The sequence below is a fragment of the Ictidomys tridecemlineatus genome, chromosome 8 (genome assembly GCF_052094955.1).
Source record: "Ictidomys tridecemlineatus isolate mIctTri1 chromosome 8, mIctTri1.hap1, whole genome shotgun sequence".
NCBI classification, from domain to species: Eukaryota; Metazoa; Chordata; class Mammalia; order Rodentia; family Sciuridae; genus Ictidomys; species Ictidomys tridecemlineatus.
The window spans coordinates 132,480,359-132,497,734 of NC_135484.1; the positions used below are offsets into that span (position 1 = coordinate 132,480,359).

At 34.9% G+C, this 17,376-nt stretch overlaps 1 protein-coding gene across 2 annotated transcripts in view; it reads right to left on the reverse strand.

The window, feature by feature from the left end:
• Exoc2 (exocyst complex component 2) overlaps positions 1-17,376 on the reverse strand; it is a 190,584-nt gene that overhangs the window by 4,820 nt on the left and 168,388 nt on the right. For both annotated transcript variants that reach the window (XM_040282200.2, XM_005335159.5), the window contains 3 exons: positions 8,741-8,796; positions 5,763-5,885; positions 1,423-1,484 (listed from right to left, as the gene is read on the reverse strand). In XM_040282200.2, the coding sequence (XP_040138134.1) occupies positions 1,423-1,484; positions 5,763-5,885; positions 8,741-8,796 (241 nt within the window). The remainder of the gene's footprint in view (positions 1-1,422; positions 1,485-5,762; positions 5,886-8,740; positions 8,797-17,376) is intronic.

A 17,376-nucleotide genomic window follows, 5' to 3' on the forward strand; every position in this document is an offset into this window, starting at 1 on the left:
ATGGTGGAAAGGCACTGCCATTATCTCCACCATCATCTTGTTTCTTATAAACCTCTTTCAAAAAACTGAGAGAAATGCAATACCATTGTTCTTCACTGTCACTATTACAATAACAATGGATAATGATGACAAAGGTTATACTACCTAATACTTGTGGGGGCACCAACAGTTTAGAAGGTAACTTGATATATTTTGTTATTTAATCTTCTCATAACTTTGCCTAGGGATGCACGTTGAGCTTCCCCAATCAAAAATCTGAAATTCAACATGCTCCAGAATTTGAAACTTTTTGAGTACCAACATAATGCCACAAATGGAAAATTCCATAGCAAGCACAAAATATATTAAAAATATTGTATAGAATTACTTTAAGGCTATGTACTTAAGCCATATATGAAACAAATGAATATCGTGTTTAGACTTGGGTCTTAGCCCTAAATACCTCATTATGGATATGAAAATATCACAAATAAAAAATAATTCTAAATCCAAGCATTTTGGATATAGGGTACTCAACCTGTATTATCTTCTTTTTCTAGATGAGGAACTTAGGCTCTGTAAATTTTAGTTCTTAGGGAGAAACAGGCACTCAGACTAAGCAGATGTGGACTGGGTGCTTTTATTGCTATATAGAAAAATGATGGTTGGGAAAAGATATGGTTGTACACAAACATGGGAGTCTTCTAGAAATAAATTCTGACAATCAGGAATGAAAAGCTAACTTCATTTGTTTAGAAAAAAAAATTTTAAGTCTTTTCAGGTATAATGATATCAGTAAGAATGATGGCATAAGCCACCTTATCAACACTGGAAATGAATAAGTAATATTACAGTGTCCTTAAATATTTGATTTGCATACCACTTGGCTTCTCGGGCACAGCATTACAGCATTTTCTAGGTAATATTGCAAATGTGGTAAATAATTTTGTAAAGGCAATTGGTAGCTCTGTTTCACTTCATCTACTGATATTTCAATGGAAGGAAATCCTGACTTTCATTCAAAACAGCTAAAAATTATCATCAAATTTCCACTACAAAATTTTGTAGAGAAACCACAAGGCTTCCTCTTATACTGATATTTACAACATTCGAGCTGTCCTTCTAATCTGCTATGAACAGAATAAACCTCAGTTCTTCTTCACTTCTTTCTTGAGATGTAATTCTCTACCATATAATTAATGATAGTAAGATTTATCAGTAATGAAAGAAACACAAAAAACTGTATTCAACACCTTTTCTTTATTTTGTGCTACAAAGAATTGATCTTGAGAATACTTGGTTTATTGTAGGCTCATACTGTGTAGCTAAAAAATTGATCAAATATAATCTTCAGCGCAAGTTTTTGAGCTTTTTTACAAAGCATGTAACACACTAGTAAAACAACCTTTTTAAAAGCAGACATGAGAACACTTGACATCTTACTTGCTTTCAGGTGTCAGGTAAATGGCCACAGTATCCCTCAAAGCACATATCTCAAGTCTTGCCTAGGATGAGGGAAGGACAGAGAGACAATAGGAAGCTGTGTTAATTTTCAAATGCACACAAGTACTGAGGGGAACAGTTTCTCCAGTCTACTACCCACAGGACAGAGTGGACATGGTGGCAATTAGTTGCAAAAAGACTTTCTAAAAACTGTATAAAGAAGTTGTCTACAATAAGATTTTTGTTTTTAGCAAAAATTAACTTGAGTCAAGTTTGATTATGTGCAGACAGAGAGCTTTATACCTCACATGAAAAGTACAAACCATGCAACGATTTTCCAGCAATCGGTATTTACTATCTGACTTGTAAGTGCCTGCTAGTCTGATGGTGACAGGAAGGAAACTCTGAAACAGTGGCCCTAAGGGGCCCCTCCCCCACAGTGGGGGAAGTCTAAGGACTTGCTTCCTCAGCTAATGCCCTTCCAAGCACATGGTTTCCTCTCAAAAGCTAAGCTGTACTCTACAGATTTAATGCAATCCCTATTAAAACTATAGCTGTGCTTTCTTAAAAATGGAAATTAACAAATTGATCCTAAAATTCATATGGAAGTGTAAGGGACATAATACTGCCAAAACAATCCTAAAAAACAGGAATACATTTGGAGGACTCACACTTTCTGATTTCAAACTTACTACTGTGCTTCAGTAATCTAGTCAGCATGGTATCAGCACATGACAGGCACTGAGATGAAAGAACAGAACTGAGGGACTGAATAAACCATTACACTTATGATCAATTGGTTTCAACATGATACCAAGATCATTCAGTGGAGAAAGAAGAGCTTCTTTAACAAATAATGCTGGGACAACTGGAGGTTGAATTTCTTCTTTAGTATGAAAATCAACTCATAATAAATTATAGATCCCAACTGTAGGAGAGAAAACTATAAAACTCTTAGAAGATGGACCGAGATTGTGGTTCAGTGGTATAGAGTGCTTGCCTAGCATATGTGAGGCACTGGGTTCGATCGCCAACACTCTATAAAAATAAAAAAAATAAAATAAAGGTATTGTGTCCATCTACAACTGAAAAATATTAAAAAAAATTCTTAGAAAAGGAGTTGTTATGGTTTACATATGAGCTATCCCCCAAAAGCTCATGTGTGAGACAATGCATGTATTTCATATATGAAAATTTCAGAACAGACAAATCATAGAGATAGAAAGTTGGTGGCTGTCTGTGGTAGGGAAGGAGACTTATAAGAAAATAAGTCTGGGGTTTTTGGTGGGTGATGAATATTATGGTGATGATTTTTTTCCACTATATATATATATATATATATATAGAGAGAGAGAGAGAGAGAGAGAGAGAGAGGAAAAATTTCCAAAAGTACAGACTTCTAAAGAATTTGATAGTGACTACCTGTGTACTCAGAGGTTCTACTATTAACATTTACTTGATATACTGCATTCAGCAAAATGTTCCTGAAAGTCATCAGTAGTTTTTTTCTCTTTAATGCTGAAGAGCATTTGGGTCTATGAACATATTGCAATTTGTTTATTCTGTTGATGGACATCATGGACACCTGTGCAGTTTCCTGTTTGGGGCTACTATGAAACAAATTACTATGAGGATTCTTACATGCTTTTTTTTTTTTTTTTTGCGACAGATATTTTTGTTCTAGTTATCACAAGGTTGGAATAGCGGGGTCATAGGGTATGCAAATGTTTACTTTTAGAAGAAACTGCAAAAACTTTCCTCCAAGTTGTAGTACTTTATATTCCCAGCAATGTGTAAGAGTTCCAGTTCCTCCACATTTTGCCAACATTTGGTAAAGTCAGTCTATCTTGGTGGATATCTACTGTTATCTTTCTGCAAAGTGAACTTTCATTTCCCTGGTCATCCTTTACTGACCCTTTTACTCTTTTGGATATCTAGTTACATACATGCTAACTAAACCTCTGACACTGTCCCAGGAATCCCTGGAGTTCTGTTTATTTTTTTCCAATTATTTTGTCTATGCTATTCCCATCTAGTAGATTTTAAAAATTTCATTCACTTTATTTTTCCATTTCAAAATTTCTATTTGGTTCCTTTTTTAGGGTAACTATTTCTCTACTGCTATTTCATACCTATTGGTTCATTATGAGCATATTCTCCTTTATGTCACCGAACATAGCTGCTTTAAAATTCTTGTCTGCTAATACCAATAACTTGATCATCTTATGGTTGGTTTCAGTTGATTTTCTTTTCTATTAAGAATGGGTTATGTTGGGCTGGGATTGTGGCTCAGCAGTAGAGCGCTCACCTTACATGTGCAGGGCCCTGGGTTCGATCCTTAGCACCACATAAAAATAAATAAGTGAAATAAAGATAATGTGTCCAACTATAACTAAAAAATAAATAAATAAAAATGTTTAAAAAGTTAAAAAAAAAAGAATGGGTTATGCTTTCTCCTGTTTTGTCAGTTTTTATTAATTTTAAATTTGTATCCTGGACATTGTGAATATTATGTTTTAGAAACTTTGGATTCTATAATATGCCTCTAAAGAGTTCATTTTTTTGTTTTAGTATGCAATTAATGTATCTGTATTCAAATTGAGCGCTCTTGGCTCTTGGGTAGCAGTTCCATTCTTACTTCAGTTTTTCTAGTCTTATCTGGGCTGGTTAGATTAGAGTTTAATCATGCATGTATATATTTAAAAGGTTCAACAGAGATTTAGGAATTGTGTATATAGAATCTAAGGCACTTGCTTTCTTTCTGTCTGGGATACTTCCCTGTTATTGAGGCTGCCCCAAAGCCTAATCTTTTCTATTTATTTATTCATTTATGTATTTATTATTTGTAGTTGGACATAATACCTTTATTTACTTATTTTTATGTGGTGCTGAGGATTGAACCTAGAGCCTTGCACATGCTAGGCGAGCGCTCTACTGCTGAGCCACAACCCCAGCCTGCAAAGCCTATTCTTTAAACCAGAAAGATGGCAGATTTTGGATTGAAGTTTTTGGTACCCTATAGCCTACCTTCAGGCTAAAAATGCATAAAAATTGGGGAATTCATTCATGTTCCATTTCCTCCAGAATCTTCTTACTCACTGACACATTTGGTGCCTTGTGTCTTCAGGTGTTTTATTGTTGTTATTGTTTGTAAATTTTAAAAAATCATTTTCAGATCTTATTCACATTTACAGCATTATCTTTGGAAGGTTGGCCTGATGGAAGTTTCCTCAGCCATTATAGGAGAACTGTTATTGTTTGTTTTGTTTCTGGTGTGTGTGTGTGTGTGTGTGTGTGTGTGTGTGTGTGGTGCTGAAGATGGAATCCAGGGCCACAACCACTGAAACACAAATCCAGCTTGCTATTGTTTTGTTTTTTTTTTCCTTCTTAGGTTTTTAAAATTGCTTTTATTTTAAAAAGTTAGTATGTGTATAACAGGAAACAAAAACACTAGCAAAGATTAAAATTATCCAGTCACAAGTAGCTTAGTAGGACATGTCCTTCCAGCAGTTTCATTCTTACTTCAGTTTTTATATATGTGTACACATATATAACACCCCATTTTGTGTGATTGAGATCATTGTGTGTACTGTGCTTTTCCACACATCATGAATATTCACCAATTCAAAACCCCAAAGCTACAGGAGGAGTATTTTGATAGCCAAGAACACACTGTTAGAACTCAATCTGTTAAAAAAACAAAACAAAACTGTAATCCTATCTTTCTTGGGGACAAAAAAGGTCTCTAGATAGAAATACTCTGCTACTCTTTTTTTTTTTTCAATATCCTCCCAATGCTCCAGGTACAAAGATAATTCATAGGCAGGGAGTTTCTCTCCCATACACCTACACATCTGCTCTCCTTGAAGTTGGCTTACATGCACACCAAGAATCAAGTGACTTGTTTATAGCCGTTGTATTTATAAAATTTAAATAAATGGGACATAAACCAATGAAATGTGAGATAGCTATTTGTGCTTTCTCTGTACAATACATTGAATGCTTTGAAAGATTTATAAATAAGTTGGAACAATATTCCTATGAAATTGAATATAATGAAGACATGCACAAAGTAAAAAAAAATCACAATATTTTGAAGTAATCTGCATTCAGATAATTTTTACACTTAATAGTCTTTAAAGTTTTGCTCTAAGGACTGAAACAGAAACTCTGGAACTTATAAGGTAACATGGGTGTGGCTCATGCAAGATATATGATATATCTGCAATCAGCAGAGACATTAAAAAAACTGTCTATATGTCACAGGATGGATGAGTTAAAATACATTTACATATTTTAAATAAAAATAAAATTTCAACACGGAATTGAATTTTCGTTACCTGTAGTGCTCCATTTTTGCTGAAGGAGGAAACACACTGCATCAGTCGACTTAGCTCTTCAGAAACTGCTTCTACCACCTTGGACAGTACCCGAGGCACCAATTCTTTGGAAATAGTAAATACCTGATGGGAGTTTAAAATAAGAAAAATGATATACTCTAGGACTTTTCCTGGCCTGAATTTGTTAAAATCAAAGGAACATGCAAAAACAACAAAACCTCATAGGTTTTCTTATTCATTTATTTATTATTTTTGGTAGCAGGAAGTGAGCCCAGGGAAGCTCTTACCACTGGGCTACATCTCCAGCTCTTTTATTTTGAGTCAGGGTCTTGCTAAATTTCCCAGGCTGGCATTGACCTTCTAAATTTCCTGCCTCAGTGTCTTGGGTGGCTGGGATTACCTGTATGTGCCACTGAACCCAGCTCTAAGTCATATTTTTAATAATTCTATTTAAAAATACAATATAGACAATTAAAATTTTGAGAGTTACTGTTGATATGGATAAACTAAAATTTGATTTGAAAATTTCTTCCTCTTCCTATTCTTTCACAAAAAAACAATTTTTAAAGAAGAAATTAGAAAAAAAATACACTCTGGATAAATATTTTGCCATAGTTTTTAAAAAAAAAAAAAAACACTGAGCCAAATATGGTGGTATGTGCCTGTAATTCCAGCTACTTGGGAGGCTAAGGCAGGAGGATCACTTATGCCCAAGAGACTGAAGTCAGCCTGGGTAGTAACAAGAGTGATACCTGGTCTCAAATAAAACAAAACAGAACAAAACAAAACAACCCTGGGTCAAACTTTCCTTAGAATATGACAAACACCCTACTTGCTGGGTCCACTATTATGTATTGGACAAGATCCCCAGTTTTATTATATATTGTACTATATATATACATATATATATTTATATATTTATATATATATATATATTTTTTTTTTTCACACAACATTATTTTCAAACTTTTTAAAAAAGTTTGATACTTTTAAACTGGGAATTACCAGGAAATTTAATGAAACATTTTCTTTTCTGATTTAAATATTCAAGTAAATTATATTTTCTTTTTAGCTTTTCCTATTTTTCAGATTGAGCCAACGGGATTAATTAAACCTTTGGGTCAACCCCTGATTTGAGAGTTTAAGAAAATTTTGGCAATAATAAATATTATTAATGAAATTCTACTTTCAGTCATTGGGCTAAACTTAAAGAGGACTTGAATGCCTAATATTTATAAATAATCTCACAGCTATTGACAATGGACATTAATAAAAGCTGCCTTGCCAGGCATGGTGCTACACACCTGCAATCCCAGCAGCTTGAAAGCCTGAGGCAGGAGGATCTCAAGTTCAGAGCAAGCCTCAGCAAAAGTGAGGCACTAAACAACTCAGTGAGACACTGTCTCTAAATAAAGTACAAAATAGGGCTGGGGATGTAGCTCAGTGGTTGAGTGTCCCTGAGTTCAATTCCTGGTACCAATAAATAAACAACAAAAAAACAAGCAAAAGCCATCTCATTAGAAATCAGCATGATCACCGTGTGGACACCTATAATCCCAGCAATTTGGGAGGCTGAGGCAGGAAGATGGAGAGTTCAAAGCCAGCCTCAGCAGATTAACACTTAGCAACTCAGAGAGACCTTGTCTGTAAATAAAATATAAAAAAGGGCTAAGGTTAAGCACCCCTGGGTTCAATTTCCAGTTTCCAAAAAAAAAAAAAAAAAGAAATCAGTGTATGATCTTTCACATTCACAGTTCCCATGTATTTTGCAATTCCTCTGCTCACCTGCCACCAACATTTCTACCTGATGATTTTAATTTACATTTTAAAGGAAGCTAATAAGAGTTTTCTGACAGTTTTCATAAAATCTCAATTAAATGAATTGCTCATTATTAGATCTATGTGATAAATTCCTGCCTTTGATATATAAAAACTTGATTATAGAGAAAGTTATATGCTTCCCTTTTACTAAGAAATGAAAAACATAATATACTATTTTGCTCTATTGCTTCAAACTTAGAGCCAAATTCAGGAACCAGGTAACATTACCTTTGTTTTCTGTGATGGCTGTTTTACTTAATTATCCATGGCTTTTTGTTTTGTTTTATTTTAGTTTACCTCCATGACCTGAAATACTTCTGGATGCAGGAGACAAACATAAATCTAGAAACACCTATTTGGATGCATACAGTTGAGGATGCTCTTGAGCATCTGTGCTCTTTGCTCTGTCCCATTTTATCTGGTTTCCCATCAGTCCGTGAGCCACAGTCACTCTGAAAGTGTTGGTGAAGCAGTGAGTAATGGACTATGAAACTACTTAATGAGAACAGGTCATCACAGTGGTGACAATGGTGATAGCTGTGGTACCAATGTTGATAGCTCAATATTCCTCAGAAAGGCTCTCTTCCCCAACTAAAGATGTTAACACGAAGCAACATCTCCAAGAGCCTACACTATTGAGAGTGTCTGTTTCATTCTAAAACGCCAGACTCCCCTGGGAGCCTGTCTTTCTAACAAACTTCTACTTTTCTGGAATCCCCAGCACTATGTGAGCCCATATTGCAATGTGAATGAAATACCAAAGCTTATTTGTGTTCTGACTAATAAGAGAATAATTTAATTTCTAAGATAAGGAATTTAACATTCTTTAAAGAAAAAATATCTTTTCCATTCTATTTTTTCTGTACTTTCCAAATATTACTGAATTTAGTCTTAGTTATCAGAGAAACCATACATAATTTCAGAAAAAGACAGACACACACACACGCACACTCACAGAAAGAGAGAGAGAGAGAGAGAGAGAGAGAGAGAGAGAGAGAGAGAGAGAAAGAGAGAGCGAGCTGACCTTTATTTTATTTATACCCAAGATACCTTCTGAAGGAGAAAAGAGATCACTATTAAAAATCATCAAATTTCCCTTTCTCTTGTTTTCTTTCCTAGTCATCCACATTTCTTAGGAACATCTAATGATAGCTTACCTCTGCATGCACAGCAATTATATTCACCAACGCTTCTTTTAAATAGTTTCTGACACCTGAAATCAAGAAGGGGGAGGGGATAATGCATTAAGTGGGAACACAAGTCAGCCCTCTCCCCTGCTAGCACTAGTGTGCACTATGCAGCAAGCTGCCTTACAGTGTTCTGAGGAGAAACAGAAAGTAACACCAAACTATCAATTTCCTTTTGAGAACCAAATGGTGAAAGGACTATTTTCAAACAGGTTATTAAAAAAAAGAGGTTAAATTAGAAGTTTTCGTTCACTGTTTTTCATTTCTATCACTGTACACCTATATGCTCTCTGTCAATTATTGGTAACTTGGCTTCAAAATAAGTTTTTAAAAAATGTACTTCTATTTCTTCATGAGTATATGAATAATAATGCAAAGGACAGAAGGAAGATTTTATTAAGGCTCATAATATATATATATTAAATATCACAGCATTTAACTTCCCAAGGTAAAAGTCAAATTATTATGCAGACTAACTATTCTGATCTTAAGGAATCACTTTGAGGAGAAACTTCTCACAAAACCACACTGAATCTGATTCAGTAAAACAAGTTTATGCTTGGACAAAACAAAGACTTCTGATTCTAGGTACAGTATCAAAGAGCACTATTCACTCAATAGTAGTACTCACAAGATTTATGAGTACAGGGTCTAAGGTCACACTATTTTGAATCAATCCCCAGTTTTAACACCGAATAGTGTTGAAACATCTAATAGCTTTTGGTGATAAGACTGTAAGCTTCAATTTTCTCATCTATTAAATGAGTATAGTAAGTGCACCCTCTCTTATCATCCTGTAATGAGGATTCAAAGAGATAATGCATGGGACAGGTATTCACACAACTCCTTAACAGCTTTCATGATCAAGAAAAATATTTTTCAAGAAAATACATAAAAATAAAATGCTATTTTATTGTAACTCCAAAACAACCACTGCCATTTAAATGGAATATTTTAGAATGCCTTCCAGAATTAACTACACCCCCTTAGAATACTTCCACTACAGAACAGAAAAAATGTTCTATATGCAAAATCATGGATGTTACTAGTAATGACACTAAGGACAATCTCTCAGAATGTCATATACACTTCTGAATATTTAGGAAAGTTGAGACAGAGACCATGAACTATAGCCAATTTTTTGAATCGGCATTTGTAGATTACTAATATATATCTGGCTTTTGATTTTATCATATAATATGGTATAAAAATAAGTGCACTGTTTTTCTTTTGAGAAGCCAATTTCATATGAATAGAGTTTCATATGAACCTATGATATGAAGTTCAGATGTTGTTGATAGGATAGCTGAGAAAGCAGAGTGAAGAGTAATTACATGTAATCCAGAAATTGATCCTTTCTGAGAAAAAAAAAAAAGATAATTACAAGGGAAGAAGTTCTATGTGGGAGGTAGGACAGAAGACCTAAGGATCCTATTGTAAGTAAAGAGGGAAATAAACAAGCTTGGGAGATCACAACAGCATTCTTCTTGTCAGAGGAAAGCCACATCACAGAGTTCCTTTGGACTGAGAGTACCAGAGGGCTTGGCCTACTCTCACAGAATTAGTGCAGGGTGCATGAAGCCTATTCTGGCTCCAGGGTCTGTGATCACTGTCTCATGTCTACTACCTTTTAACTGCAATTCCTGTGGAAGATCAGCTCATATATATTTATATAATCAGTGTATCTAACATATAAGTAACTGATACTATACACATAATACTATGTTTTAAGGCACCAAGAGTCTCCATCCTTAGTGAAAATAAGGGTCCTGTTAATGCCACTATAAGAACACATATCAGGAGTATGGGTTCTTGGGGTTCTAGCACTAGTGCCTAGAAACATGAAGATAGTTTTTGATTCTTAAATTTCTTAAATGTAAAAGATAAATTGAGCCAGAGTGGTGACTAAAAAACCAAAAATTAAATTCAGAATCAAGCAAGAAAATGTCACATGCTCTGTGACATCATATGCTATGAACTCAACTCCCACTCTGACCTTAATAGAAGAAATATTTCCTGGTAAGAACCATTAGACTAAGCATTACTAATAAAATACCCTTTAAAAGGGGGAAAATATTAGTTAATACAATTTTAAAGACTTAGTTGTGAACTATAAGAATAAAAGCAAAGGATACTCTTTATTTTTTTATTTATATATGACAGTGGAATGCATTACAATTCTTATTACACATATAGAGCACAATTTTTCATATCTCTGGTTGTATACAAGGTATATTCATACAAATTCGTGTCTTCATACCTGTACTTTGGATAATAATGATCATTACACTCTACAATCATTTCTAATGCCATCCCCCTTCCCTTCCCTCCAACCCCTCTGCTCTATCTAGAGTTCGTCTATTCCTCCCATGCTCGCTCTCCCTATCCCACTATGAATCAGCCTCCTTATATCAAAGAAAACATTTGGCATTTGGTTATTTGGGATTGGCTAACTTCACTTAGCATTATCTTCTCTAACTCTATCCATTTACCTGCAAATGCCATGATTTTATTCTCTTATTGCTGAGTAGTATTCCACTGTATATGTATGCCACATTTTTTAATCCATTCATCTATTGAAGGGCATCTAGGTTGGTTCCACAGTTTAGCTATTGTGAATTGTACTGCTACAAATAATCATTGATGTTGCTGTGTCCCTGTTAACCCAAAGAACCACATTTCTGAAAGCAAATTTGAAACATATCAAGCTTCCCATTTTAGGTGGACCACATGGATAATAATGTAAGAAGCACCTTGGATAAGTAAAAGAACTTTAGATTTCATGGAAAGAGATTTTTTTTCATTATGGACAGGAGAAAAAAAGAGGAAATACCCCCTCCCCCCCCACACACACATGAAGTAACAACTGCTTCAAGTGGTGATATGGGGAAACTAAAGGGGAAATGTATGGTTCCAAGGATGGACACAAAAAGGGATCCTACTCAAGACTTCAAGGCAGCCAGTAAGGGTCAGACAGATAGTATGAAACCTCAAAAAAAGGCACACCAGCTTGATGCATAGCTTCATAAAGCATCATTTATGTCCCCCTAGGCAATTATAATATTTAAAACATCAAAGATTACTTCTCAAAAAAAAAACTACCCACCGTGTTAAACACAGAAGTATTTTTTATTGCCTATTATTCATTCTAAAGAAGTTACTAAAAGTTTTCACTTACTCATTTAATGTAATTTACTGAGACTCACTACATAGTGGACACCATTAAGTAAACATCAGGAGCATTAGGTCCTTCATACAGAGGATCCCAATGTGCTTAGTTATTACAAGTTTGGCCCCAATTTACTCCTGTTGTGTGTTTATATTGCATATAGCAAATAGGTACAAGAGGGTTATATGAATGTGCTTGACATTGTAAAAAAATTCTTTATACTCTGATTTAAAATAATTTGAAAGACGAAGTTCTTAATTGATTAAAGAATAGTATTGGAGTAGGGGTAAAGAAAGTCTGAGCAAAGGGCAGTATCTTTGTCTGGGAAACTCAAAAGATCTCTGTACTCTTCTAAGCTAAGAATTTTGATTTCTTTCTTTCTACTCTCCAACCACAGTTGGGAAGCAAGCAGCTAAACCAGATGTGCCACACACTCCTGTCTTTCACCTTCCCTGCACATGCTCAGGGATCAACAGTAAGATGGCTGGATACAATCTTAAAATACTAACCTTTGATAAACTTCTTGGTTTTAATTGCCCATTGAGTTTTCTGTTTTAAAAAGCTCAAAATCTGTTAGTAGGAGAATATCAGATCTTTCAAAGACCTGTACCCAAAACCAGGTGCTATTGGTCCCCTAGCTCACTTGCTCCTTGTGGTACTCCACCTGGTGGCAAACACAGCTGGCAATAATGTGGCAATGTACTTTTCCAACTGGACAAATTAAAATACAGTTGGCTTCTTTTTCAACAGGTTCTGCATCTACAAATTCAATGAACAGTGGATTGAAAAAAAACAAAACAAAACAAAAAGCAATTATAATGATTTTGTACACACTGTTTATTTGTCATTATTCCTAAACAACACAGTAGCAACTATCTGTATAGCATGTATTCTGTAATAGGTAGTATAAGGAATCTAGAGATGATTTAAAGTATATGGAGGATGTGTGTAGGTTCTATGCAAATACTAGACAATCTTATATAAGTGACTTTGAGCATCTATAAATGCTGTTATCTGTGGAGGTTCCTAGAATCAATTCCCCACCTCCGGAAGCCAAAGCTCCTCTAGAAGCCATAGTGAAAGAATGTGGATCCAAACACTGAGAGGTGACTGAGACCACACTAAGGCTTGGGAATGTGAGGATGGGTCTCAACTGTGATCTTATGGGCACTATCTGACCCCACGGTTTCTTCCTTTAATTAGAGGACTGGAAGAAGAAAGACAGAAATGCTGAGGAAGATGTCACCTGAGAAAGACATAGATGTTGCCAGGAAGCTGTAAATGCATCTATTACAACAAATGTCCAAGGCCTAAGTGAGAGGCGGAGTGAAGTGTAGAGTGAATTTCAAAGGACCCTGGTTTTCATATCTGGAGATAGAACCAGAATATGATTTTTGGTGATGGCATGATCTTCAAAAGGTCCAAGATTGTGTCTGAGGGACAATATTATGTTAATTTGGATGGTATACGTTGTTTCCCTTTCCACTGCCTTTATAATAATTGTAATATCATTAGTATCAATGGTTGATAATTACCTTTAAGTTCAGAGAGGTGACAGAAAGGACACTTGGAATCTAAATTCTGCCTTACCTATATATGACTTATATGACCTCAGAAAACACAACTTACTTTCCAGACAACTGTCAACTCTGAAATACAAAAATTATATCTCATTCTTTAATATTTGTGCATCTAATATGTGCTAGGTACCTCCAGGTGGTGGTATCCCAAAGTAAGCAAAACAGATGCCACCCCCAACCCCTAGCCCTAAAGGAGCTTAGAGTTCAGTGGAGAGGAGCACTTTGTCCTGACAAGCAGTACACATATTTCAGGGGCTAATTTTTAAAAATAAACACATTAATAGTTGACTAAAAGACTTATGACTAGAAAAAAAATACATTAATTTTTCTTTTTGAATCTCATGGTCTATACCTTTGTACAATATAATCCATTATGACCCTCATGTACTTGTAGGTGAAGTTCTATTGAGTGGTGCAGAAATTCCTTAGCAATTGAATTTGTACATAAGGCATGACAGCAGCAAACAATCCAAACATAGTATCAAATGTGACTGTGCCATGATTAATGGAAAGATTTGTCTCTGACAATACTCTCATTGTACTGGTTTCACTCAAAGTTCTCTAGAAGTTGAAATTTTAATGGAACTCTTTTAGTATACTTTGCACTGGCTTTGAAAAGAATGGTGGAACATCACATACCAGTAACAGTCTTGTGGTAACATCTGAACCATGACCAAAAAGAAGAGGACCAGGTGGACACAGGAAGACTTAGACATGATCTCTAATACACATGCTACTTACTTACTACAGTCACCTTGGGATAAGTTTCTAATCTGATGATTTGTAACTTTCTCTTTCATAAAACAAAGATAACATTTATAAAATGGAATAATATTTTTAAGAGGCCAAGGACTCACTTGCCAAATACTGGGCAGTCAGCAAATGGGTGGTGCTATGATTGACTACAGCCACGGGCCCCACCCTGCACTTACACATGCACATGGATCACCTGGAACATCCTCTCAGAACACTGTGTCTTTTCCTCCCACTGAAGCAGCTTCACATTTATTTGTAAGACTATTTGATTAATATCTGTCTCCTCTACTGGACTATAAACTCTACAAGCATAGAGATCACACACACTTTTTCTTATCTTTGTATCCTCAGAACCTACCGCAGTGGCTGGCACATATAGGCATTTGGAAAATATTCATGAGTGAAGAAATAAAAGGCAAAGTCTATGTCTGCCCTGCTTACTCCTAAGTTCTGAAGACTAAACCATCTAAATAAATTGATAAATGAATGATGAATGGCTAGATACGTTAGAGAAGAAACTTGAATATGTGTAAAATTCTATAACGTCTACAGTCAAATGACACGTGAACTATTCACTTAAAAGATAAGTAACTGGTTCTGTTTATGTGAGAAGGAGATGTTTTCTGGTAAAGCACCTCTTACTTAAGATATAGGAAAATGAAGAAAGTCTTTCTGTGATTAACAGTCAGGATCCATTTGAAAAATGCAATTTGACTAAAGAAAATATAGCAGAACAGAATGTAGCTGAGATTAAATCTATTTGCTTTTCAAATATGCTTTATTTTTCCAGCTGCATTCTTAAACTAATCACTTGTTTCAAAACACTGAAGTAATTGCTAAATTCTCACTATGTGCTAGATACTTAGGAAGATATCTATGTATTATAATAGAACATAGTATGTGAACATATTAGGAAACCTGGGTTTTAGTTTAATGTATTTTGGTAAATTAGGAAGAAACCATCAGTGTAGACAGTGAGAGCAGAAAAAAAGCAAACTGCCTTGATTCTTGGAGTTATGGATAAATGTTACATTACTATGATATAGTAATAAGTACTGTTTTTAAAAAGGTACCCTTAGATAAACCCCCACAACTTTCCATGTTATTTAAGTGAGGGAATGAGAAACAGCTTCTAAGCATTTACAATATATATCTTCTCTACTCTGAATATGAAATTAGAATGTGTCATGATATTTGACAAAAAAAGTGTCCCCACCCACACAGTATCAACCCAGACTATCACTTAGCAATTAATTTGGTAGCCCATTGTGGAAATTCCCCATGGAGAAAACAAAGCTTATTTCTACTCTGTGCTAGGACTTGTAGGCTCTTTCTTGCAGGGTGGGATTCCTGTAAGTCAGCCAGTACAGTGTACCATCCCCAACAACTAAAGAGATTTTTTTTCACACATCAAAATGGAAAGACTTCTTGCTTGGTATATTTGTGTTTGTTCTTTCAATGAAGTAGGAAGGTACTTGATTTTGGAATAGGATAACTATTAAAAATATTTATTGTGTACTTATTACTATTTCATGCCAGACACTATTCCAGGTGCTAGGGATATGGCAGTGACCCAAACCTACCCACAACAAAACCCCTCCTCTCACAGGGCTTACACTGGACTAGGGACATGCCCAGATGTAATACAATAAATAACTTGCATGTAGAGAAAGGAGTCTTAAACCATCCCAAAACAGTAAGCAAGTCCATGATATAAAATTGTTCAGACAAATGGTAAAATCTGTATTACCAAAGACAGAGCTTCTGTTTAATAAGACTTCTCATCAATGTCTCTGGGGGGAAAAAAAATGTCTCATTACTTGTTGAAAAGATGTTAATCTTCCTTTTGTGTCAGTTTCATGGAAATAAATTCTAGCAATAACTTTTAATGGATAATGTACAGCTGTTATTAGAATAATTGGGGTTTAAACCTCAGCTGGAAAATCAATTAATTCACTGAGCTTCAGGTTTTCCTTAATGTATGGGAAAATTCTTTGTAAATATATAAATTAAAAAGTGTCATAGAGATTTGATTCTTACTATTAACACTTTGGACAAATCGCTAGATAGACTGCTATAGGAGAAAAGTCCATATTAAAGAATAGAGCATTGAACATTTGGGTTGATCAAGTCTTTGTTCTTCAGTTTTTAGTTTGAAAATTTAAAAACTGCCCATTGAAAAGAAATTAAAAACCACAAGAGTATAAGTTTACATAAAAATGAATAAACTCTTCCTTCATCCTTCTCCCAGGGAATAATCACAATTGGTAGTTTGGTGTATATTCTTTCATCTTTTTCTGATGAATATAATGTCTTTCTAAAACAATGAGATTACAGTACACATTCTCTTCTTGAACTTGATTATGTCATTCCACAATACATCACAAATATTCTTTTAAAAATATTTATTTTTCAGAGCAGTTATGTTCTCGGCAAAACTGAGCAGAAGGTATAGCAATTTCCATGTATCCTCTGGACCCACACAAACACGGCCATCCTGTTATCACCATCCAGTGATACATTTGATAAAATGATGGATAGATAATGAGACATCACAATCACTGGAGTCCACTGTTTACATTAGGGTTCACTCTGAGTGTTCTACATTCTATAGGATTAGAAAAAAATATAGTGACATGTATCCACCACTATAAGTACATGCAGAATATTTTCACTATCCTAAAAATCTTCTGTGCTCACTCTGCTTATTCATCTCTCTCTCCACTAACCTTGGTAACCACTAGTCTTGCACTCTCTTCACAGTTTTGCCTTTTCTGTAATGCCATATAGTTAGAATCATACAATATGCAGGCTTTTAAGATTGGCTTTTGTCCCTTAATAATATGCATTTAAGGTTCTTTCATGTCTTTTCACAGCTTGACAGTTCATCTCTTTGGGTGCTAAATGATACCCCATTATCTGGATGTTCTAATTTATTTATCCATTTACCTATTGAAGGACATCTTGGTTGCTTGCAAATGGCAATTATGAAAAATACTGCTATGAACATCAGCCAGTAGGCTTTTGTGTGGACATATGCTTTTAGCTCCTTTGAGAAAATATTAAATAATGTCACTTCTAGGTCTTATGATAAGAGTATG